Consider the following 25,574-nt stretch of genomic DNA (forward strand, 5'->3'; position numbering starts at 1 on the left):
CAAGGCAGCAAGTCATTTTAGTGCTAGCAGAGCCCTGTGTAGGATATTTCTGATAAAGGTGAAATATACATTTTTCTCCATCAGACGTTCTATAAAAATTACGTAAAAGAAAGTTCTTTTATTTTAGTAGATGAAACTATACAAAATTACCAACGTTCAATTCCAAGGGACAAGGCAAATAAAAGGTTCCAGACTTAGATATTTCTTTAAAGTTGTTGTCTAAAGAATCACTTGATATCTGTCAGACATCTAGCAAGGCTGCTGTCGGTTTCAGACATTTCAACTGAATATAGTTTGCTGCAGCTACTGCTTATCTTTATAAGATAAGGGAAATAAGATTTTTTTTTAGTTTTCCATTTTATGTTATAAGTTGAATGGTTAATTTGACATGTTGCTTTGCAAAATAAAGAAAAGGGTTTTTTTTACTGACATACTGACCATATTTTTCCAGAAGTGTCCAAGTTATCTCCTCTAAGTACAATAACCTTCATTCTGCATGAGTTGAATGGAGCAAAATGAGCTCCATCTGTGTCAGAAAATAGCCATTTCTGCTTTAAAGTAGTGATGAAAATTTTAAAAAATGGAAGAAAGTAAAAGGCAACTAGAATAAATGTTCTGTTAAAGGAGCAGATATAGAGCAACTTACTCGATTTTTTAGTAGTTTTTTGATAATTAACATGACTACCAATATTTCAGGCAAGGTAATAGTGCAAACATTTTATTGCTGAAACTGATCATCTAGTTTATGGCACACAAAATAACAGATTCTATTTTTGGTGAGCTTGTAGAAATGCTTCTAAAGATCTCTCCGTCTGGTTTGACCTTATAATCCAATGTTGTCTGAACAGAGAAAGAGATTAAGTTATTCAGGGGCAAATGGAATAATTCAGTCCCTGACCTCGTTCAGTCTTTGACTTTTTCAAATCAACATGTTATTTGTGCTTGTTGAACAATTTTTTTTTTAAAAATATTTTATTCAATTAAAGATGTATAGAACTACTAAAAATTTTCAGATATTGTGTTTTGAATGACAGACAGGAAGATAGGGAAGAACATTCAGTACCTTCCCTTGTTAGTAAGAAAAAGTGTTTATGCAGCAAGTGTATTTTCTAAGATGGCTACACATTCCAGATGTGACAGAAATCTTGTATATTCTGGACAAAAGTAACTGGGTATTTTGAAAAGAAGATGAAGTGGTTTTATTACCTACTGTTGTAGTTTGTAGCTGTTTTTAGTAACTTGTAGTTATGTATAGGTCATTCATTTAAAATTAAACTTTGAATAGTAATAGTGAGAAATAAAGTAGGTGATTGGTGATTGTCAATAAATCATGTTTGCAAAACCTGTGTAAAAACTTGACCCACCTTTATTCAACTAGGTATTTAGTGTGGAGAGTGCTGTCATCAGTGGTGTTACTTACACCACTAAGAATTGCTTTTAGGAATAAAATCTAAGGACTAGTTTGCTCATCTCACTGTATAGTGTTTTCAGAGTTTATCTTTTGCCCCTGAGTCTGAAAAGTAGCTAGAACAACTGTATAGTTTCTGTGTGTTTTACTGTGCTTCCTGTCTGCTAAACGTGTCCCATTTCACTTCCAGGAATCTTTCCATGTGAAGTAATAAATCAAAATTTATTAGTTTGAGCTGAGTAGATTTTTTTAAATCCTTAATATTCCATCATTAAACATAAGCACAGAGGGAAAAAGATTTCTGTAATCTTTTAAGTAGTCATCAATCCTACTACCATTACAAGGATTTTTTTCCCTTTCAAAACATGGAAGTTTTCTTTTGTGCCATACGTTGAACAGCATTGTAATACTGCACTATGTGAGAATGAAGAGTGGCTGAGACTCCTGTTGAATGAAAATTACTTTTTAATGAAACCCTCAATTCTACTCTTTCCTCAGAAAGCTCATAGCCTCCCTCAGCAGAATGCTACTACAGTAGGTCACTTTAGTTAAGCCTCTAGTGAACTGTTGATATCCAAGGACAGTTATTTTTCTCCACTTTCAATAACCTAATGTTAGACAGTGTGCTTACATCCTTAAGGTTAGTACAGATTTTTTTTAAAAAAGAGAGTGATTAAGTGTGGTGTTTTGGGTCTCAGCTTACATGTACAGGCAATGAATAATGTGCCAGGATGAGCTGAATTTTCAGTTAGGTTGTAGGCAGGGGAGCAAGTAGACATTACCAGTTTTGAAATGATTTGCTGCTGGAACATGCCACAACTGGATATTAAAAATACCCCAGAAAAGTACAGTCAGTCTTCTCACTCAACCCACTTGCCAGGAGATATATGAGAGGAAGAACCACTGAGAGGTTGAGAGACTCCCCACAGGTGCTTGAAAGCTTAACTTGGTTTTTGGGAGAGCTGAAAAATAGGGTATCTTTCAGGAACAGGGCCTTTGGGAAAATTATTGGGTCTCTGAGGTTGTTTCCCCCAGAAAAACAGTGTAGTTCCATGATCAACACACAATTTTAGGGATTTCATCATTGCAAAATTCTGTTGGAAATTGCTGTTGGTTACAGCAAATACAACTTTCTGGAAATTATGTATTATTTAGTATAAATTCTTTGAAAGCATAATCTAATTAATGGGAAGATACTGAGAATGAAGTTTACTTTTTCCTTTTCTATCTGAGAAAAAACTTGCTATTAAATTGTGTTTTAGATACTTAGTGCATGGCTTTTTTCTCCTTAAATCCTGAGCTAGAGAGAGTTCTATTCCTGTTTCGCTAAATCTTTGCTTGCTCATGGTATCTCTGGCAGACTTTCTCAAGGATCTGGCTGCTTGTAGAGCCCTGGCAGGATAGGTGCTTTGCCTACAGTGACATCCTTTGATATGAAGATACTTTCTGGCGGTATGGTAAAACCTAAAGTATAATGGACTCATCATGACAGTTGGCTTCTGACGTTATACGTATGGGTTTAACCTAACCCATATAAACTACAGGTATTTAAGCAATAAGCCCTTCATGTGACATAGTTTAAGGTTAAGAAATAGTCAGATATATCTATTATTTCTGCAGTGTAGTCAGGTATATGTAGGTGGTTGTGGGAAGGCTGCTGATTTTGCAAGGCAGTGTCTGCATCTCTTTTACTGGGGCAGATGCATTGCTCCTTTTCCTTATGTCATGAAATAAAATTCAAAATCTCTGCCTTATCATTGATAAAAAGTGGTCTGAGTGGGAAAAGATGTCCCATAGGTTTGATCGATTTCAGCAAAAGTGCTGTGCTTTTAAGGAATAATAGTTAGCAGCTCAGATTCATTAGCAGACAGAACTCAAGCTCCATAAGATGGCCTGACTAGAAAATAGCTTGTTTTGTAGTCTTTGGGCTTTAATTAAGACGTGTTCAATTCTAGCCCCCTGGCTCCCTTCTTCCCCTGCCCCCACCCTTCTTGCTGTGTCACAGACCAGTGATCAGACGCTTTCAGATGGTCCAGCCCATGACTTTGACCTTCTGCGAGGTCTTGTGTTCCCTGGGGAACCGTTCAGCTCATGAGGTCTGATTTCACACTTCCAGGATGCCTTGGCTCTCATAACAATGACAGGGAGACAAAGCCCTTTAGAGTGGGCCGCATGGGGACTTGTTTAAATTGGAAACTAGAGAGGAGTCAAGGAACAAGGTTACAGGCTACAGAATAGTGCTTTTAATAAAGAGCTCACAGCTCTGGTTCAGCTCAAAGAGGGCTACCTCTGTACAATTAATTGAGACATTTATCTGGAGCATCTTAGGCCTCCACTTTCTCACAGAGTTACGTGATAAATATCAGCTAAGAGGCAAATGAAATGTGCATGAAATGAATTTTTAACACTTTGATTACTGTGTCTTCAGTCTTCATTAAAAGTAAATTTATTTGTATTTCTGTCCTCACTATTAATGAATTGTCTGTGTTTTTTCTGAGTAGTGTGAGTTCAGAACCCTATATATCAGAGAGACTTTACTAAAGAACTCAGTTTAGGTTTATTTTCAAAAGCTTTTCAGGCTTTTAGTCCTCTAAAGAAAAGAAACTAAGCATAGAAAATGAGTCAGATTTTTGTTTTCTCCCCTTTTTTTTTTTTAATAGTTTTATGTCTGCAATTCAGCCTCTCTTCTAAAAAAATAAGAAAATTCCGTGTTAAAATTTTGATTACAGTACTTGAAAGTAAGATGAAGACAGCAGTATGGCTAATTGTGCTGGTGTAAATGTCTTTTCTAAAATCTGTCCTGCTAAACTGTTCGAACATCACATGTGCAAGAATGGTCTTTGAGATGGTTCTTCAAATGCTAGGAAATGTCAAAGTGATGAACACAAACATTAAATTCACAAAGGTATGGAAGCCCATGCGTGTAAAATTGAAGGAATAAATTCAGAGGTCCTTTGGAAATACAGTTCCAAAAGTAATTTGCTCTGTCAATTAGTGCAAACAGATTTCAGTATACACTTGGACTGTCTCCACAGAGTACAAAAATCCAGTAGATGGGCAGAATTCTATGCTCAATAAAATATTTCATCAGGTCCTGTCATATAGGTCACCTGAAGACTTAGGTCCAGTGTCATGTACAGCAAAGGTTCTGGGTTTTAAGTACCAGTTCTTGCATAGTAATGGACAAAACAGGATTTAAAAGATATTTTTGAAAGATATTTTATTAAAAAATGCTCTTGTTAACCATAACATTTAAAATTATACATACAATGAAAGGATGACTTTTGATTAATTTTTTTTAGTAAGTATTCTTTTAGCTTTATTATGGCATTACACTGACTTGCCTCGTAAGATACCTCAAGCATTCATGGTCTCAGTCTGTTGCAATATGTTTGTGTCAGCACAGATAGAGTAGAATTATAATTCCCATTTTAAAGGTGGAAAACTAAGAAAGGTTAACTGACTCAGCTAAGGCAAACAGAGCAAGTCCTTGACAAAGGTGGCATTTCGCTTGGGTTCTGTACTTAATCCATTAGATAAGGCAGCTTCTCATGCTATTGAGCCATTCCTCCTCCTGGCCAAAGGTCAGACTGACGGTTCTGCTGCAAGCAGCTGGCTGGCAGGGAGCTTGGAACAACATTAGTGACATTAGTGTCTGCATGAGTGGCACTGCCCCCCAGAGTCATGAACTGGCTGTCTTGTCTTCTAAAAAAATAAGGGCCTTTTTTGCTGTGGGGACTTAGATCTGTAATGGATAGGCATGGCCAGAGGTAGGAGAGAATCATAATAGACTATGAAATATTCAAACAATAGTTTGGCTTTTATAGCCATGTTAAAGTTGGTTTAACTTCTTGATGTTATGATTTGAGACCTTGACTTCTAAACGTAGAAATGGAATTGAAATTCCTTACTTAGTTTTTCAACTGTCCAAAGCATTTTTGGCTAAGTTTAGTAATGTAATGTCAATAATGAAAAAATTAATATAGTATTTAGTTTAGAATAAGGCTAGTGATTTGATGAAAATGGGTTCGTGGTCTAGCTAATGTTGAAATTGACATTTATCAGTTGTTGTAACTTTATGGACTGTGAAATGGCAAAATTATGAAATGATTTGTTTCTCTGGAGTTATATTGAAGCAATGCATGTTTTCCATAGCCATGGGTAGTGTATCTCTGAAGGACTAATGGGTATCTAACCCAATGCTATCTGCTATCCCTTGTGAGTTAATACTTCAGAAGTGCAATAAGTTTCTCAAAGGACAGATAGATCTGCCATGTGCTCTGTTGCTTGCATATACTCTGAAGAGTAATTATGTCAATGGTAATTCCTAGGAAGAGCCCATGGCAGCCTTAATTAAGAGAGTAAGAGTCTTTCTACAGTGGCTGATTGTCTTTATGATTTTTCATTTTCATTCCTACAGGCTGGAATTTCAGTGGTTGACAATAGGGAAGCATGGTGTTTATTACTGTACACAAGTGTTTTCTTCTTTTCTAAAACAGAGACTTATCCTGCTGCATAAAATACAGATGTTTCTATTTTTTTTGTTAACTAAAGTCTCCTGTTTTACAATATTAACTGGATCATAAGCAGATGACATGCAGTTTTCTGGAGACAAATGCATATGTTTAATAGAGTTTTATAATAATAATTTTAAAAAATCACTGTTGAATTTGTACAAATCATGGCAAGCCAGTTGTTCACATTTAAGATTTGATAGTTTTTCATCAAAGAAAAGTCTGCTTTGTGTACAAGTGGAGCTAGGAAGTGAGTATGAAAGTGCAGTTGTATTCAGTTGAAGTCTCTGTTTGAAAGAAGTTCTGTGTTCCAAAATTAATTTTTGCTGGAAAAAAGTTTGCCAAGAATCAAAAAATCTATATTGGATGATTTTCACCTTGGGTACTATTGAAGGATGGCCTATATAAAATGGCCAGAAATATAAATTATATCATATTGCAGTTTGACAGCTGTAACACTCAGGTAGAACATAATTAGACAAATAAAAGATCCTTGCATCTGAATTGGTCACATGTCTTTACCATCTCTTCTGAAAAAGTCATACTGTTGTAGTTGAATTTGAGATGATACCCAGTGGTTTGTTGTTCTGGCTGCCCCCTAGACTGAACAGTTCAGCTTGCTTCCAGCCTGGAAGATGGGCTGAAGTGGTGTGTGTGAGACCAGCCCACCAACCCATGGCCATCATGATACACGGGTTCACAAGTCACCTAGTATGTTTGGTTCTTGCTTGTGAGTACCAGAATAGAGAGCCAGATGAAAGTCCTGTGGTGTTCGAATTTATGGAAAGGGCCTTTCCCAAACTTTTCCACTTTTTCCACAGGCTGTGTGGTGCTGTAGCTACTTGAGAAGAAAATCCAGAAGCTGGAATTGTGTGGAGATTGAGGCTTTGTTGTTTTGATTTTCTAAATATTTTGAGAAGCAGTTAAAGTTTGCTTCAATCAATCACTGTTTAGGTCTCTTTTCCATCATGAAAAAGTGCATTTTATATTTTCTTGCAGGTGAAATATGTTTAGGTGACCAGCCAAAATGAATCTGAGCTGCCAACTGACTGATTTGTTTGTGAAGGACTTCCTGGGCTCTGGGGGACTTTGAGTTTTGAAGAAAACAACAAGTAACACATCTCTAGTTCCTCATTGCTACCTCTTTTGGGGAGCTGGGGCCGACTTGAGGTTATGGGTGTACTGTTCATCCAGGGACATACGGTAGTTCTGAGAAATAAGGTGACAAGTAAAAGACTAATTTAAATTAACATGTGCATGATGTACAATGTGAGGGATACAGTGCTGACTAAAGTAAAATACTTAAATCTAAGTAGTTCTTAGATCTAAGTAAGGTCATCTGAGTTTGTGCTCTGGTCTTGCACTGTCTAAAGACATGGCATAGCACAAACAAGGATATCTGTCAAACTAGATGCAACATGTGGCCTAAAATTCAAAAGCTTCAAAGATAAAAATAAAGATAGAATTCAAAAGATAAGTAACTATTTAGGGTTTTTTCCAGTCGTGGCATACATTAAGAAGTAGAACTCCTAGAGTTCATTCTCAGATAGTCTATTTCTGTAATGTTAAAGGGGGAAAGCAGGTGAGGGAGATCTGTCGAAAGAGAAGTTGCTTTTCCTTCAATTATGCATATTACGTAAATTAGCAATTTGTTTCTATAATTTCAAGAGCCCTTAGGACTGTACAAGTAGAGACCAAAAAAGCATGATACATTACAGCAAAAGAGTGGATAAATGATATTTGCTTAACTTTGTGTTGAGGTTTTGTGGGCCTTGCGACACACTCACAAAAGGAGACAGACACTTCACACCACCTTAGATGAACAGGAGAAAGGGAACTTTATTTACATGACATGTCTATTTATAGACATATAGCAATGACTTTGGATTGGACAATGCTGAAAGAACCTCTGACTCCAATTGGCTTGTTACAATGTCAATTTCTCTTCCTCCAAAGAGGAATGCAAACAATCCAGTGTTTATAAGAAAGAGAGTGCGAAGAAGAGGAGGTATAAAAGAATGTCTCAACATCAGAAGGCAAAAACCAAGGGCAACAAGGTTTTCTGCAGGTTTGATTTCAGTAAGTTCGAAGGTATACTTTGTTTTTTCACTACCTACTTTTATCATTAATTCCTGCAATCAGTGGTAAGGTGTGATAGCAGTTTGGCCCACTGTGGTCATGGGATACTCAAAATTTTCCGTGTGGTGTTGGTGCTGCTGGGAACATGCTTTTAGTATACGCCCTAACAGGTGGTGGTCATCTTATTCTTGTACACATGCTTAGGATTGTATTGAGAAGTTTGTTGTGGATGTCTGCCTGATGAAGAGCTAAATGTCTCAAAAGTCACTGGAGCAGTAGCTGGAGGCCTACAGAAAGCACAGAGCACAGATTGATAGTTGGAAGATCCTCAGATACAGAGGGTTTAGTAGAGTTTCTTGACGTATGACAGGTTTTATACAGTTATACACAATAGTTGTGGTTTAGTTTATAGTCAAAGGCCTTGTCATGACAATATAATATGGAATGATATAACTAAGCATAGGCAGCACAAAACTAATCAGAGGTTTTGAAGGATACTTTTAGAAAGGCTGTAGGGAGAGCATATACTCTTCTGAACATGTGTGGTTCTTCTCTTAAAAATGTGGAAAACCATTTCTGTATCTCTTACTTGAAACAGCTAATCACATTAACTGACAGAAGTTGTCTGAGGTTGCTTTTGTTAGAGAGTGTTGTGCTTAAGGTACTAGCTTTGAATAATATAGTGTTGTTGGATCTTTTGGGTTCTTCTAGAAACCAAGGAAGCCTAAGGACATTTTTTGCTATTTTAGTGATCTCTTTCATTGGGAATGATCCCATTATTTTGAATACTCTTGAAATGCAGCAGGTTGCCAAGGCTGTCAGTGAGAATTAAGATTGCAGGTACTCTTTCTAATAATGAAAACTTGAAAGATGACAGATACATAGGAGTTTCACCAAGTCTTCATGCATTGTTCTGTCTTTGACTTTCTGTATCACATTCACTTATTTGGGTTAGTATCTTAAAAATGTTTGCACATACCTTATGTTGAGCATGTCAGCAATGAGTGGTGCCTTTCAGAGGCCCAGCTTGGTTATGAGTGTTTCAGCATATAAAAGAAATGCCTGTGGGAAGTTCTGGAGGTGCATTTGGGAACTCTGTAGCTAAGTAAATATGATAAAACCAACATTCCTTAGCAGAGATGTTCAAAGCTGGGAAACGTCTCATTATTAGCCATGGTATTTGAACCTTGTCTTGAACCATGTCATGATATTGCCTCATTCAAATTTGTTCTTGTAGTATTTTCAAATGATAGGAGGAAGGAGGTGTGAAATGTTGACTGTAAGTGAGGGATTTTTTCATTTCTGAAAGCCATTTGTCTTTAGTTTGATTGAGGACCTCTGTCATTAATGTTACATATTATTGACTGATAGTCATGTAAATCTGTAAGAAAAGTCATTGAAAAATTGCATGCCAAGACGCACAGAAAATAAATAAATGTAGTAAATACCCTCTCTTTCTTTATAGAAGATGGCCTGTATATGCATATGGCCTGTAAATGTAATTTATTTTGTCTGTATATGTTTAATAAGTTCAACTCACATTGTACCACTGTATGCAAATATGATTGATAATACTTTAAAAAATGAGATACAGTAGTCCACCTGCTGTGTCAGTGCTGCCTTGTTATTTGAACTATCTCTGGGTGTTTCTTTTTCAAATACTGAAAGCTAAAGAACTCAAAAAATATAAATGTTTTAGATTTCCCATCACCTTCTAGCCTTATGAAATAGAAGAACCTTGAGATGTGTGGTACATCCATTTCTGCTGACTAATGAATTGCATAAGTTTTCAAGATAATGGGAAACATTCAGCAGTATATGATTTTCTAGAGAAGGTAAACATCAATTAACTATAATTCACAATGTGTTTAAAAAAATTATTGTTTACCATTAAAGTTAATAATATGCACATCAACCCTTGTTGTAGTCAAAATCGATACAGTTGCAGTTTGGGAGATGTGGTCCCTGGGCAGCTTTATCCAAGTATTGATTTCATTGTCATTTGTATAAGGTATGAAACAAACTATATTCCCTAATATCATTAATGTAGCCCCATTAATGTAGCTATTGTAGCTACTTAATTTATAGTTTCTAATAATGCATGAAAAAATAATACAGAGTTATTGAAGACATTGAGAAACACAATTGCCTAGTATGCTTGATTTAATTGTGGAAGGCCATTGCCAACACTGAATATATTTTGAACAGTTTACTGCCCAAACAAAGTCTGGAGAGAAGAGCAAGCCATGAGGTACCATGCAACTCAATTGTTCATTTACATCAGACAAAGCTCCCCTGGGTCCAGAAGCAGCAATTTGTTGTTCAGCTTTCTACTTACATGAAAATAATGTGTACACTTGTACTCTGCCAAAGGCAAAGGTTACTCCCTTCAGTTACTGGAGAAAATAAAAATATAAAAGCAGGATAGCATGTCTCCATTTTGGACATCATTAATAGCAGTTGTCATTACTGACATAGTTTGAAATATGAGTCAAATAATTTAGTCCACAATGTGATTTCTTCCCTTTATTGCCTCTTTATCAAAAGATATCTTCCCACCATTCCTCTCATGTTTTCATTAGTGTTCTTTCCATTATAGCTGTTCCTTAGGTCTATCTCTCTACCCCTCCTTAGCCTTCTAGGATATTTCAGGATTGCCCTGAAGTGCTGAAGATACCAATTCCATACCTTTTTCTTTCTCCCACTTTGGAGCACTACTTTTTTAGACAGCCAAGCTTTTCTTAAGCATAAGATTCAGGTGTCTACTTTTCTTTTTATCATTTTGTCCTAGTTCAGGCCAAGGATGTACGAGGGCAGAGCCTGGATCCATGTGGGCCTGTCTAGGCTGTTATTCTATACACTCAAATCATTACACTGGTGTGTGGAAGTCAGGGAATCTCACTTCCAAGATGAAGAGGCCATGGCTTCTCATGGAGGAAAACAGGGACAAAGCAGAGGTTCAGCAGCCTTCTCCTTTTCTGGAGGGGTATGTGGCGAGTGGAGTGGTGGGTTGGTGCTGGTCCCAACTGGAGGATGTGTCTAAAATTGTGGGTTTTTTCATTGTCTTGGTCTTGGGGAGAAAAAGTGCAGGTGTGGAAAGCCATTATCTTTCATTGTCTCAGGCTTGTGGGAAAAAACATGGTGGAGGGAGTGGTGGTGTGGTACCATCTGTGGAGATGGTGTGTCAGACTCAGTGATCATTTTACATGTATTCACCCTCTCTTATACACTGGTACTGTTTGCTTTTTTATCTCTGTGGTTTCCAGTAAGTTGTTACCTCAACCCATAATTTCTGCCTTTAGTTTCTCTTACCTGAAAGAGGGGTTGGGGAGGAGGGGAGCAGCTTAACTTACTGGTGGGCTTAAACCATGACACCTTTCCAAAATCAAACCTTAAAAGGGTTAGTGTCAATTTCATGTTCTACCCCTAAACTTGCAGTTGTTACTGTTTTTCTTACACTTTCCTTAGTATCTAAGCACTGCTTGCCTGCAGTCTTTTGCTGTAAGCTGCCTGTTTCATATTTAAGGATACACACACATACACACAAACACTTGCTTTGCCCATTACTTTTCTTCAAAGGAAAAAAAATACACTTCCATATCCATTTCCATTATCCTACTTCAATGATCTACATAATCCATTTTCAAAGCAGCAACTTCATACTTACTTCTTTGGTGGCTTTCATGCTGAGGGACCTCTTTGTAAATATATTCAAAACTACTTTTTTGTGCTTTAAAGTATAATAAAATATCAACCATGTGTGCCTTTCTGCTGTGCTGAGACTACAGCCCGTCATTCCAGCCCATACCATCTCATTCTTTAATTGTACTTGGCCAGTTGTGTTAGGCTTTTATATGAGGCGGTCTTTTTGATTTTGGGGAGAGGATTTTTACAGCATGAAACATAATACAACATAATAGTCTTTGGGTAATTTTCATAGGTGCTATGTTGTTACAAATAATACAGAATAATACCTTTCCTTCTTATCAAAATATACTCATTATGTTATCTTTAAAGTCAAAATTGGTACTATTGAAGTAAAGTTCTCTTAGCTGTCTCACAAGGGTGCTTGGCAACATTCAGGAACATGCTGTGTTTCATCAGAAAAGTCTGTGTGCTGATTTCTTACCCCCCTATTTTTTGAGAAACAACCCCCCAAACATGATTTTATTTAAAGCTTTGTCATGATCTGTTTTCTTAGTTCATAAAATTTGTTCCAAATTTTGTCTTACAGGTAAAAGTGACCCGTTTTGTGTAGTTGAATTGAACAATGACAGACTACTGACACATACTGTCTACAAGAACCTCAATCCAGAATGGAACAAAACCTTCACATTGTAGGTGTTTGGATTTAGTTGGGGGGAATGGATGGGCAGTGGGTTTTGGGTAGCTTTTTGGAGGTGAGGCTGTTGGAGAGGGAGCAAAAATACTTACTGGTAGTTCTAAAGAAGAATACTGATGACATTCTGATATTTCTTAACTAAACATCCAAATATGTTTTGAAGATTAAAAACATGAAAAAAATGGAGACGTTATAATTTAAAGTGGAAAAATGCCAGGTCTGTTTCTTGGAAACCAGGTATGAGTAATGTTGTGTGCACCAGATTTTTGTTAGGCTCAGCAACAGTTTCAAGGGCCAAATCCAGTGTGATGGATTTGCTCCTGAAGTTTTGAGTGGGGGAAAAAAGATACTGTGTATATGACCATTAAAATGTGGTTGTTAACAGTAAAAAACATTACATAAAGTTAGAAATTCTGGATTAATTTATATTTCTCTGAATTATGATGAAATACTTTCCACTTCTTGTTTCCATTTACCAGCTGCACTTCTCACAATACCATGATACCTAGTATCATACTAGGACAATCCAGCTGTTGGGTAAAATGCAGTCTAAAAAATTTATTGGGAAGTGATGTGATTGGCTCTTTTATCCTTATGTTACTTTGAAAACAGTTAAAGGCTTTGACAAAATAGAAAAAAGATCTTCCACGGACAAAATGTCCTTGTTGTTTGCTTTACTCAATTGCTTTTTTTCCTCCCTTCTCTCCATCTGACTGTAATGTGACACCAATGAGTAGAAAAAACTGATCATTCCACGTCTAACTGCTGCTGAAATCAGTAACAATCCTTTGCAAAAACAGTAGAAGCTTTAGTTTTGTTACACTTACTTCACTTTATCTTACATGAAAATGCTATATTTTGCCCTTAATCTCAAAACTCAGCATGATTTTAGTTTTTGTTTTCCCCTCTAGATTTGTCATTCATATATTTAGCATCCACAGGTTTTCTTCACCTGCAGTGAGCTCTCAGAAATGAATTCAGAACAAAAGAAAAAAAATCTCACAGTAGCTGTACTTTTCAACCACTTATTATAGTAGTTTTCATTTCTGTATCTGCAAAACCATGCTAAGTTGTTCATTAATATATTTTTAATTATTTACCAATAGAGCCAATAATTAATCATCCTCTACTTCTTGACGGTGTTCTCTGCACAAGGAATTGCCTGGATTTGTAGAGGACAAAAGACTAATCAGAAATTGAATAGAAAACCTCTAAAGGCTTTCAAGACCTTCCTTCTATGTACATTTGCATTTATCCCTAGATTTCTTAATTTTTGGGCTAGCAATCCCACACCTGGAGGAGTATATTTTATTGAAGTTGAACTGCTTTGCTTGAATTTGTATTTCCTGGATCAGCCATTCAATCAAGCATGAGTTCTCTCAAATATTTTTTTATTCTAGTAAGAAATACGAATTTTTCACTCAAAAGTTTACAATGTACAGTGATATTTCCTGTGCATGGCAGTGGAGTGTTTAATAGCCTGCAGTCTTCTTTCCTCAGTTGTACCTGAGAGATGCATTGTTTCATATTGTTTGTTCTTTATTTACTGCAATTTGTTGTTTATTTGTAATTAAACGAGGATTTCAGAAACAAAGAACTTGTTCTTAGTGCAAGGATATTCTCTTGTAGCTTGTAATTATTTCCATTTGCAAACCTACAGGTTTCACTTTATTTGCAGTAAGAATTACCACAAGGGTACAAGTGTTTAGTTTTTAAAAGCTCTCTTCCTTCTGCTGGTGGCTGTAAATGCCCCGGTGCTGCTCCTTGCAGGTCATGCAGTGCAAACCTCAGGTAGGAGATTTAAAGCAACATCCTTCAGAAAACTTCTGCTGGAAAAGCCTTGCAGAGAGAGAAAGACTGATAACTGCAGCCCTTAGAAAGTATTTTGGTTATAAAAGGCCTTGCAGAGAGAGAGAGAGAGAGAGAGGGAGAGTAATCATCACAGCCCTTAGAAAGCATTTTGGTTATATGCAGAGATGTCTCATTTACTTAAGCTCAGTTCTCCTCCATGGCTTGGAAAAACAGATCGGTATCTGTGCTAACCTTCTACAGTTTTGTCCTTGGTACCCGCTGGTGTAAGTGACTTCTTTCTTCTGTGTGTACTTCTCTCTTTGTAGCAATATAAAGGATATCCACTCAGTGCTTGAAGTGACAGTTTACGACGAAGACCGCGATCGAAGTGCTGACTTTCTAGGCAAAGTTGCTATACCATTGCTGTCTGTAAGCTTCATTCACCTGACATACTGCTCTGAATTTTTCCCGCTGAAGGGGGGAAAGAGAAAAAAAAATAAATAAAAATTTGCAGCTCTAAGTCTGTCATTTCTCAACCAAGGTCTGTAATAAGAACACTAAAATTTTAACATACTCTATTCACGGCCATGTTGAATCCCATGATAGTTAATTTTTCCTGACAGACTCGGTCCTGGTAATGAACAGGTACTTGTCAGACTTGCCACAGTTGTTTTGGGTTCTCTGTCAGTTTCAGCAGCTGGGGGTCAGGGGTCACCGGGGGGGTGTATTCAGCGGAGACCGCAAGACAGACGGCTGTCATGTCCTTTTCCTGCAGATTCAAAATGGTGAACAGAAAGCCTACGTCTTGAAAAACAAGCAGCTGACAGGGCCAACAAAGGGGGTCATCTATCTTGAAATAGATGTGATTTTTAATGCTGTAAGTCTTAACTTTGGGTTTTTTTGTACTGCTAAAGAGTTCAGTTTCATGAAAGCTTTTGTTCCTGATTTGTAGAGAATTTCTGTCATTCCTCATTTTCTCTAAGCCTTGATGTATACTACAGAATACTCTTCTGCCACTGCTAGGCACACCCACTCTTTTTGTTGCTGATGCTGCTGCTATTGCTGCTAATGTACAGAGCAGCAACTCTTGTCTCTGTGTGTACTTATGTGTCCTGAGCTTGGCAGCCATGACTTTGAAACTTGGTAAATTTTGCGAATTGAAGCCTCTGTTATTAGTGAGGAGCAAGTAAACTTGGAATACTGACATGCATTTTAATGCATAGGTGAAAGCCAGCATACGAACCTTAATGCCCAAAGAACAGAAGTACATTGAAGAGGAAGACAGACTGTCTAAACAGGTAAAGAATAAGGAAACACTAATCCCTTATAAAATCCTTAATATCAAGTGTGCACATTCAAATATCTGGTATCATACTGCTGAGAGTAAAGAATAACATTTTCGTTACATGTTTACAAAAGAATATGATAGGTTGAGAAGTCAGAAACAAAATACATGGGTTTAATGTGTCTCCTCTATAAATTGCTGCCTAATTTCCATGAAATACATGAATAAGAACACAGTTGAAACCATCAGGTTTCACAGATATCAGATTATTACACAGGTGCATGTAAAATAAGTCTTGCATAAATTTTTGCTGTTAACTTTGACCCAAAAGTTCTCTATTTGTTGCAGGGTAAAGAGTCAGCATTCTTTTAGCCAAATTTCAAAGAAGTTACTTGAGTAAGGTTTGAATCAAAGGTGAAAGCAGATTAAAACTCTTTGGAATCCCAGGAATAGGAAGTGTCTTGACTATTTCTTTTTTTCTCTGGATATTTTTACTAGACACAACTTTAATGTATTGGTAAAAAGTTATTTAAACACATATATTTTTCTGCACTTAAACTACTTTGGACTCCGTTTTTCGTGTTCAACAAATGTTGTATCTTATATGGAGAGAGTTGGTTGGACCATGGGAACAAGATTCTTGTTGTTTCCAGTGAAAAGTCAGAAGTCTCAGAGCTGTATTTTTGTTTCTGAAAGCTTGTAGACTTGAGCATGGTTTAAATTACCTGCTGGATAAATTTTGTATCAGTTTATTATATAGTCCATTAAAAAACATTTCAAGAGGCAAAGTATTTCTTTATTTGCAATTTTGCGTTATGAAGTTACTAAAGCTGCATTTTGCACTACAGTTCCAACAAAGAAGCAGCAAAGCCGTTTACTCAAGGTTCATTCTTCTTCCCTCTTTCATAAATGAAAATGGCATTGTGACTTTTGCAGATGGCAGAAGGAGTGACCATTTTCTATGTGATTCAGTACACAGATCATTCACTGGTTTGTTCACTTTTTATGGTGAAGTGTGTTACCAATTTCAGAGGATTTAAGTACATTTTCCTGAATCAAAACCTAGAGTTTGAAAGTATGCAGATTACTTTGGTAAATACTTAAAACAATGCTTTCAAAATACATCAGACAAATACAGCAGACAAATTTGTTAAAAATGTTTAATGGTACAGATATCTTAATTATATTAGAGCAGCAGTGTTGCAGGTTTCAGATTAGTGTCCAGCATATTTTTATTAAAGAAGGCCAAAAATTGTTAAGAAAGACTTAATGAAAATGAAATCTAATTAACAAAATAATTTGTGATATTTTGCATGCGGCTTTTAATGTTGAACAATTTTTGTACCATCTAGAATTAAATTCAACAAATACTGATTGACAAAATCAGCAGATTCTCTCAAATTTTAAATTAACTTGCTCATATTTGTGAGCAATATTTGTGAAAATATTTTCTCATTCTTTACCCAAATTGAGAATGACAGTATTGTTAGCATGCACCTCTCCTGAAACTTTTTGAGGTTTTGAAATATTTTCAATCTTTCATCTTTTTAACAGCTCCTGTTAAGGAACTTCATCCGGATGAAGCATTGTATCATGGCACTTGTTACTGCTGTTTGCTATATTAGCAGTTGTTTTGACTGGGATTCTCCACCAAGAAGTCTAGCTGCTTTTTTGGTATGATCTTCTTTATACTATTTTTAGTCATCCCAGTGTGCTTGTGTTCTAGACTGAGACAATACTGTGTAGATTGGTGTTTTCTTCTTAATTTATTTAAAAGTTTGCATTAGGATGTTACCATAAGTCATGTTTATTCAGTTTTTTAAAGAAGTAATTAAATTTAAAATGTCACACAAACAAGATAGAGTGGTATTTTTAAATTTTACCATAGTATATTTATAATAAAAAAGTAATTGATTGTATATGTTACAAGCAGGCAAGCCACATCAAACAGAGTCAGTGAACTATTCATAATATATTTTAAGCTTTTCACAAAATTACTTCCATTAAATTTTGTTTGGTCCCCTTGCATATTGAATAATGACCCTTAAAGTATTTTTGATTATTTTTATTAAAAGGTGTTGTTCCTAGATAAAAAAAATCCATCGAAATAAAACTCAACTTGAAAACCATAAATACAAACAAACTAGTACCTTTTAGGGAGCAAGCTCTGGTCATAGTTTTTAGTGAATGGTTTTAAGTGAATTTGTTTTTAGCTATTTAAACAAAATTCCTGTTTCTTCATGAACATTATCTTCATTAGTATTAACCTTAATTTTTATGTTAAATTTTAAAAATTCCAAGCACAATTGTAGATTGCATTGTGTTACCCAGATAAATACCTCTTTATTTTTAAAATCCTAAGAGCTAAAATCACGACCATTATTGTTTTATTAGAGAGTGGAAATGCATGCATGGACATACTTTCTGGAATTTCTACGTTTATTAAATTGGCTGAAATACTGCAGTTAGGAGCCTCTCCACCATGATTATGAACAGGGAAGGGTTTTAGTTTTACTTTGAATAATTATAGACATGGTCTGGTGACAGTACTTTTTACCTGGGTGCCAGAAGGTCAGGTGCCTCAAATTTGGAGAAATCAAACCAGGCAATGGAGCTGGCTGTGCAGTAAAATGGGGTATTTGGGTGTGTCACAAAGTCATGCTGTTTTGCAGAAAGTTCCTTCTAGCAGGGCTCCATTTGTACTGTGTTTTTTGTTAAACCCCTTTGTGCCTGTAAAGGATGGCAGCACACTTTCGGTCCTTGGTTGCCATCTTTGTTGGGAGTGCAGAAGATTCATGTGCTGTTCAAAGAGCCAGGGAGTTCTGCTTTTACTGATGTCTGTAGTAATGGCACTATGTGCAAAGATTAAATATGCTTGCTACTGTTTGCTGTAAAAAGGCGATCTCTCATTTTAGTTAAAAGTTACCAGCACTTCATAGGGAAATGCAGGTTTCAACATAAAACTCAAATATTCATATTGCTATTACTGCTTTAATTAGTAAGTATCACTCTAAGTCAGATTTTAGTATGGATATTGAACACTCAGCTGTTGCCAGTGGAAGAGAGGAAAATGGAAAGATATCCTAATCTTTGGGCAAATTTTTTTTCCCCATTGCACACTGCTATGGCCATGGAAGGAGTGGTGTTGCTGCTAAACTGTAATTTTTTTCCGGTCATAGAAAATAAATCAGTGTCATAATAAGTAGTGGTAGTAGTACATAAAACAGAATTTGGGAGTAGGAAGGTCAGTATCAATATATGTTATTGTTATAGTTACAGTGTATTGCAGTAGAAACTGTTCCTGATTATATTTTTATAGATATATTCATATTTTTCATACCTATCTATATAGAGAGACGTATATATCAAAAGTCTGATTTTCTTGGTTTTCTTAGTATTTGTTTTGCTATGTAGGTGTTGCAGTAGATTTTTATGTTTATATCAGTGATGTGATTGTACAAATCCTGTTCTGCATCCAAAATGCATCCTGTGCTTTTCAACCTGATGTTATTCTTTCCAAGGATCAAATCATTCCTCTGTCAGGCAAAATAAGTTTTTGCTGGCCAAGTTGAATATATGTGAATTTTTATCATGATTATAAGCTTTGGGTTTAGGTGGTTTCTGGACTTTCATAGGCTGTTGAAATCTCGAGAGTGATCCACTTCCTTGTATTATGGTGAATTATACTAGCACTAAGGTTACATTTAAATTTAATAGAGTGTATAAAGTAAGTTAGGTATATGTTTCATTTTCTCTTCACTATTATACAAATTATATCTCCTCTTGAAGTTGTCTTCTAGAGACTAAAAAATGTCACAGTGAAATGTCAGTTCCAGAAAGGCAATGAGAAGGAGGCTGTTCTGGAGGTTTTCAGCTCTTTACACAGACTAATAATATATGAGAACTAAAGTTTTAAACAAACCATTTCTCCCGTCCTGTAGGAAATGAAAATGTACTGTGATGGGTGCATCCTGATACAGAGTTACAGTCATTTCATCTAAGTTGCCTGGATGATTTTTGTATCTCCCCATGTCCTTGGCATTACAATTATGGATATTTTTTTACCGTATGGCTTTTCTTTCTCATGGGGATATGCAGGACCACAAGTGAAGAAATTCTGGCAGAATAGCTCAGTTTTCAAAAATGCAATTACTAAGATAGATCAGGAAAGGAGAACTACTCTTCGAAACCTACAGAAAACCTTGATTAATATGTTAACTATAGTAGGTTACAGTTACTTGCTTTATATGCTTTGTGCACTCTTCACTGCAGTTCTTTTTAAAGTCATTCTCCTTGGAGAGTCACAGTGTTAGTCACCAAGGCTAACAGTGTTCATTGAAAGGGCTTGCTGATTATTTATACTCCGGAGCTTAGCTGTCTCAAACTTTTACATTATTTGGGACATTTTAGGTTCAGAAATGCTGTATTGAAGTTTTAGGATGATTCTTTCTAAAATCTGTCCAAAGACATCAGCTCAATGACCAATGTTACCTGTGCTGTTCATAGAGATACAGAAACTTCAAGTTAAGTTTTCAATATTTTAGGTTATGCATTTCCTCAGCAATATTTTACCTGTTTCTGTTAAACTTCACAAGCTCATCACCTTCACTGGCGATTTTGACTGAACAGCTGAGAATTTTCACTCCATTTCTTTTTTCTATGCTTTGCTAATTCATAGCAGAAGAAAAATTCTTACATATATATATATATATATGTATATACAAAATCTTCATGGTGATATAACCGTGATGTATTAATAGCTGGGTTTTTTCAGATACTTAAAGATATTAATAAATAGCTCACGAAGCATAGGTTGATCTGGCTAGCATGTGACTTTGTCTTAGAGCAGTTAGAAAATTCTATATTCCTTCCTGCTTTTTTGTATTTATTTCCTGTTAAATAAAGGAAGTGCAACAATAGCAACAATATTAAGTTAATATTTCAGTTCAAGAACAGCTTTATTATATCACATGTCTAGAGGCCGATCAAGAATGTGTTATGTACTTAGGTTTATGCTTCTTAAGACCTAAATACAGTGGGAAAAAACAGAATATGCAGAGAGCATTTGCCATGAAATCACATATTCTTCTCTATTTAAAACAGACCTTTGCAGTATTTAGCACTTAATTTTCTTTTATTAATATGTGGTAATTAATATGGTATATTTCACAAAGATGAACTTCAGTAAAGTATGCAAAAGTGGATGTTTTTTCATCAGATTAATCCACTGTGGGCACTGAAATGTCTGCTAAGTTTGACCTGATTTCCATCAGCTTCTTGACCAGACATTTATGTTCTTATAGATGTCAGTGGGTACAACATGAGGGGAAAAAGGTGTGTATTCTTTTTTTCCAATACTAGTATTTCTCACTGTAATGAGCAGAAAAATAATTGGACAATGGGGCTATCAGTAAAAGCACACACTTCTGTGTGAGTCAATGAATTATTTTATGGGACAGACATTAATCTTGAAATGTGATTGTAGATAATTTTTGCTACTATCTATCCATTTGGAATTCTTTTAACCATTTCAGTCATTATACGGTAAGTAATGCTGTGTTTAACATTAACATTTGATACACATTTAATTTCTGTACTGCTCTGTGGTCCTTAGGGAGCTTTCCTCTAGTGCTACATGAGAGACAAAGTATTGATCAGTTAACATTTCAGCTATGTATGTTGCAAAATTAATGAAAATGCCAGACAAAAATGTCAGAGTGCACAAAAAGGTAAAATTTAAATTTGGCAGTTTAATGAAAAGTTTAAGGTGTGCATTATCAAAAATATCCCCTTGTCTTTTAAGTACTTTTCATAACTAACTAAAGAGAACCACATATTCTACTTAGAGGGACACTAAACATGAAATATGAGAGAATATATAATCTTCGAAGTGTTTCGTATACCAAAATGGTCTCAGTAAGGTATTGAGTTGCCCACTTGAACATTTAGCTCATAAAATAAACTTACCTCGTTTCTCACTTGGGAGCAGAGTTCCCTCACCTGATGAAGACACGTTAGCCTCAAATTAAAGCTTCTTATGAACACATTCTCCTATTCCTGTTCTTATTCCTTTAATTCATTCTATATGTATACATGCATACACAGATAAAATATTTTTCTTTCTTTCTCAGGCTCTCAAATATTGATAAAATTACTCTTCCTGCATACAAATAATTTGTCAGGTCTAACTCACCTTCACTTTGTCTTCTAATATTACAGAATTTGTGTGTGAAAATGACATAATAGTGTCCCTAGCTTTTGATTAAGTGTTAGTTCTCTTGCACATACACCATTTAGTTTTGGAGGTGTCACATTAATTAATTGAAAAGGAAACAGGATTTAAAAGAACTTGTTCCTAGAAGGAAACGAGACAGCAAAGTAATTTTGTCGATTTACCAAGCTCTTGTCTAATGAAAAGGGAAACAATCACTACTGTGTATTTTGGAAGCAATGTTCACTCAAATACGGAAGAAAACGATTATGTTTCTGGAGAGAGAGAGAGAGACATGATACGATATCATCGGGTTAGAATGCATTTGTCATAATGATTACGTATTTTCCTTATTTTTTTCACAAAAAATTAATTGTAAGAGAATCAGAATTTTCACATATTAAAAAAATACATATTAACATATATGTTGTTGATGTTCCCATCATGGATATCCTTATTGATGCTACAAACTTCAAATAGTTATTTTTTGCTAAGCCTGGGTGAAATAGATCATCAAATTATTTTTGCCACCTCTTGTCTAGAATTTGAAATTCGAATAAGTGCTGGATAAGGTAGTTGCAAAAGCTTTTTTTATCTCCCCAAAAAAGCCTTTCCAAAAATTGTTGTTGCTGTCCAAACTGCCTGTTCTCAAAAGAGAGATTTGCAGAGGTAAAGCGATATGGCAGTGGCAAGGCCAGGAATAAGATTAATTTCTGATGCATGTTACACACATGTGTAAGAGTCTTTCAACTTTTTGTCATCTATATCCTCACCAGCAGGTTAGAAAAAGAAGTGGACCAGACTGCTGTGGGGTTTGGTGGAATTTTTCTTACAAAATAAAGCAGACAAAAGAGAAGTGGTCTAAGTTCTGTTTCCTCTTTCCTAATTTTCTATGTATCAGTAGAACTAATGTTGGATCTCTTCAAAATTATAGTGGAATTTGAGTTTTTTACAACACTTAGCTATACTTTGTGCCAGGTTTTAGAAGATGGAATAGGAAAGAAAAAAACAGCAGAACATGGTATATAGGACCAAAGAGATCCACTAGCTGTTAATACTGAAAAACTATACCAGCACCAGCTATGATTAAAAATACACCTCTTAACTATAACAAATGAGGAATGACACTGGTGTGGAAAAACTGGTGTCATCAGTCCACATCTTTTGTTTCACAAGTTGTGTCTTTGAAAATCTGATACGAAGAAAGACTGGGGAGTATTTATGTATGTAAAAGCCTCTTTTAATATTTTATTTTGTTTGTAAAAAGTCGCTTTCATTTTACTTTCTTCATAGAGTGAATACGTACTTGCTAAACCAGTTTAACAGTGCGATTTATTGGCCAAGCACAGATCTGTTCCATTTTCAGTAATGTAGAGTATCCTGTGTGCTGTTCAGCAGGTGTCTCAGAAGAGTATGTGTCTGTCTTAGGTTCTCTTTCATTTCTGCTGTCGCTGTCCAGGTGACTGGGCTGCCCACCCAAGGGTGTCTAAAATGGCACTAGCTCTACCTTTTAAGCACTTTAATTGCTCCCTTAGGTGTTTATTTTACCTGCATACATATTTTAGTACTTAACAAGACACTCTTCTGAGTTTCTTCATAATTTTAGGGCGTTAAATCTCAAAAACACCTGTGCTGTGTGGGGAAATAAGGGATTACTTTCCTTATTTAGTGATTTATCAAACAGGAACAGACAGAGCATAAAGCATTGGTATCCCAAGTCTTAGACTTTTTCTTCAATACTGTACCATTTTCCCCTTGTATTTTCTTTAGAAAGCTGACAGTATTCTGAAAGTATTTAACTACCAAATCTTTTTGAATGCTATTATAGCTTGATACATCAAGAAGTCTGAGGGACAAAAATGTGGTTGATGAAAAATTGTGGAAGTTGGCAAAAAATATTACTCTCCTGTATTCAGGATTACCTAAAAAGTTCTAAAAGCAAGCTTAGACCTCCTGCTAAGACAGTGATGTGACTACAAATCTGGGCAGCCAGTTTGTGTGAGTTGCAGTCTTACTCTGCAGTTGGGCCATTCAATAGTTAAAATAACATAATGTAATGGCTTTGCCAAAAGTTGCAGTGTAGTACAAAAGAAGCAGCTACGTTGTGTTTTGATAAGAAAAGCCCAAGTAAGGGAAATCAGACAGAGAGAGAAGTGATTGGTTCAAATCTTTTGAAAATACAGTGTGCAAAAGGCTTAGAAAGGACAGAAACTCAGAAATTAAACTCTTAGTTTCTTCCTACTTCTCCTTAAGGAATCTTCCCTGTAAAGTAGTAGTTTCTTTAGTAGGTGTATAGCTGGTAGGTGATGACATAAGTGTCTTGGTGGAAGAATTACCAAAAAAACCCAGTTATTTTCAGTGTTTTACTGGAGTGAAAATACTTTAGACAATTTCGAAACACTTCAAATATGCATAACATATATATTTCTCTTGCTTCTATTGTTTCACTCACAATTTTATAATTTCACTTTTGGTAGCCAAATGGGAATCCAGGCTGTTAACATGAAAAAGAGCATATTTTATGTCTACTAGTGCCACATATGGTGTATGACCAACAGTAATTGCTTTTATTGATGATGTAAGTAAAGCCTCTAAAGAAAAACAGCCCTAAGTAGTCATGGCAAAACTTACATGATATGTTTTGTCTCTTTTTCCTAAAAACGAAGTGTCTGCCACACATAGCTTTATCCTACATTTTTGGCAAAAGAGAGATGTTATATACTTCCCATTCCATAAATGTATTGTTTGGACCTGGAAAGTGTTTGAAAGCCTGTTTCATTCTTGGAAATCCCTGGTGGATGGTGATGGAGCTTGATTTCTTGCATTGGAAGTCCACCCACATGTGAGGTGGGCTCCCAGGGCAAGAAGCTTTGTTTCCAATGGAACTCCACTGAGATTTATATAGGAAAATCTTGTGAAAGCACTGGTCTTTTACAACTGTTTTTTATCAGAGGTAGGGAAATTTCCTTCTGACAGAGTGTGCAAAAGCCATAGCACTAGAAATTGTCCCTTGCTTGGGATAACTAGTCTGTGTACTGTGCAGACAGTGTTAAGGGGATTTGTCAAGAGGACAAATCTCTGAAGTGCACTCTTGCAGAAAAACACATAAGAAGTTTACAAAGGGTGGACATTTTTACTTCTAAATTATGTGTGAGTTCTACAGCAGTTTATTAGCATAATTTTTTTTTGTATACGTTCAGTCAAGGTTAATGAAGTTTCCACTCAGGTTGTTTACCATCCCTGAAAAATTAGTTAAATAAATTTTTTCTGAAAAATTATTATTTCCTTTTTTATGTGTTTTCCCCCCCTCTTTCCCAAGGCAGCACCTAAAGATCTCGGTGACAAGGATGAATCATGGAGATTACTATCTAGACGGAATGTTTTCTTAAATTTCTCAATTAAAGGCTAAATTTGTGGTTGCAGTTTTATGAAGAAAATGCTCTTGTAGCTTTAGCCACATCCCTGGTAAAGTCTGCATGTTTGCCTATCTTGCACAGTAACTTCTTATATTGGTCATTGTAATATAAAGAGGAGCAAAAGCTGTCCCAAAAATCATTTTAGTTCAGTGCCAAAGCAAGAAACAGTGTCATCTAGGTAGTTTTTTAATACGCAGAACACTTAACAGTGTGAACCAAATGTTAAATTTTTACCAAGTGTCATGCTTAAGTGATTTACCTTCTGCAGGAAAGAAGAATTTCAGTTGACCTTGAAGTGAAAAGCCTGTAAATGTCATAACCACTTCTTTGATGAAAGCAGCATTTTTATTTTTATTTTAGGGTTATTTACTTTCTGAAAGGAAAAAAAAAGGTGTTTATACATGGAATCTGTTTAATACTTTGCAATAAACAAGGTGACATAACTTTAAAAGTATTATTTATTTTGGGTTCAGTGGTAGATTGTATTTATTCCAGGGTAAGTATTAACACTTAACAGTACAAATAACT

The 25,574-nt window shown here is 35.7% G+C and overlaps 1 protein-coding gene across 6 annotated transcripts in view; it reads left to right on the top strand.

Annotated features, from left to right (window-relative positions):
- MCTP1 (multiple C2 and transmembrane domain containing 1) overlaps positions 1-25,574 on the top strand; it is a 222,866-nt gene that overhangs the window by 107,151 nt on the left and 90,141 nt on the right. For all 6 annotated transcript variants that reach the window (XR_015799421.1, XR_015799420.1, XR_015799422.1 and 3 more), the window contains exons 11-15: positions 12,236-12,338; positions 14,461-14,563; positions 14,910-15,011; positions 15,358-15,432; positions 16,974-17,093. Coding sequence is in view for 3 of the 6 variants with exons in the window: in XM_088156371.1 (XP_088012497.1) it covers positions 12,236-12,338; positions 14,461-14,563; positions 14,910-15,011; positions 15,358-15,432; positions 16,974-17,093 (503 nt within the window). In the remaining 3 variants the exon portion in view is untranslated. The remainder of the gene's footprint in view (positions 1-12,235; positions 12,339-14,460; positions 14,564-14,909; positions 15,012-15,357; positions 15,433-16,973; positions 17,094-25,574) is intronic.

Source organism: Sturnus vulgaris, chromosome Z, assembly GCF_052056855.1.
Source record: "Sturnus vulgaris isolate bStuVul1 chromosome Z, bStuVul1.hap1, whole genome shotgun sequence".
In the NCBI taxonomy this organism is placed as follows: Eukaryota; Metazoa; Chordata; class Aves; order Passeriformes; family Sturnidae; genus Sturnus; species Sturnus vulgaris.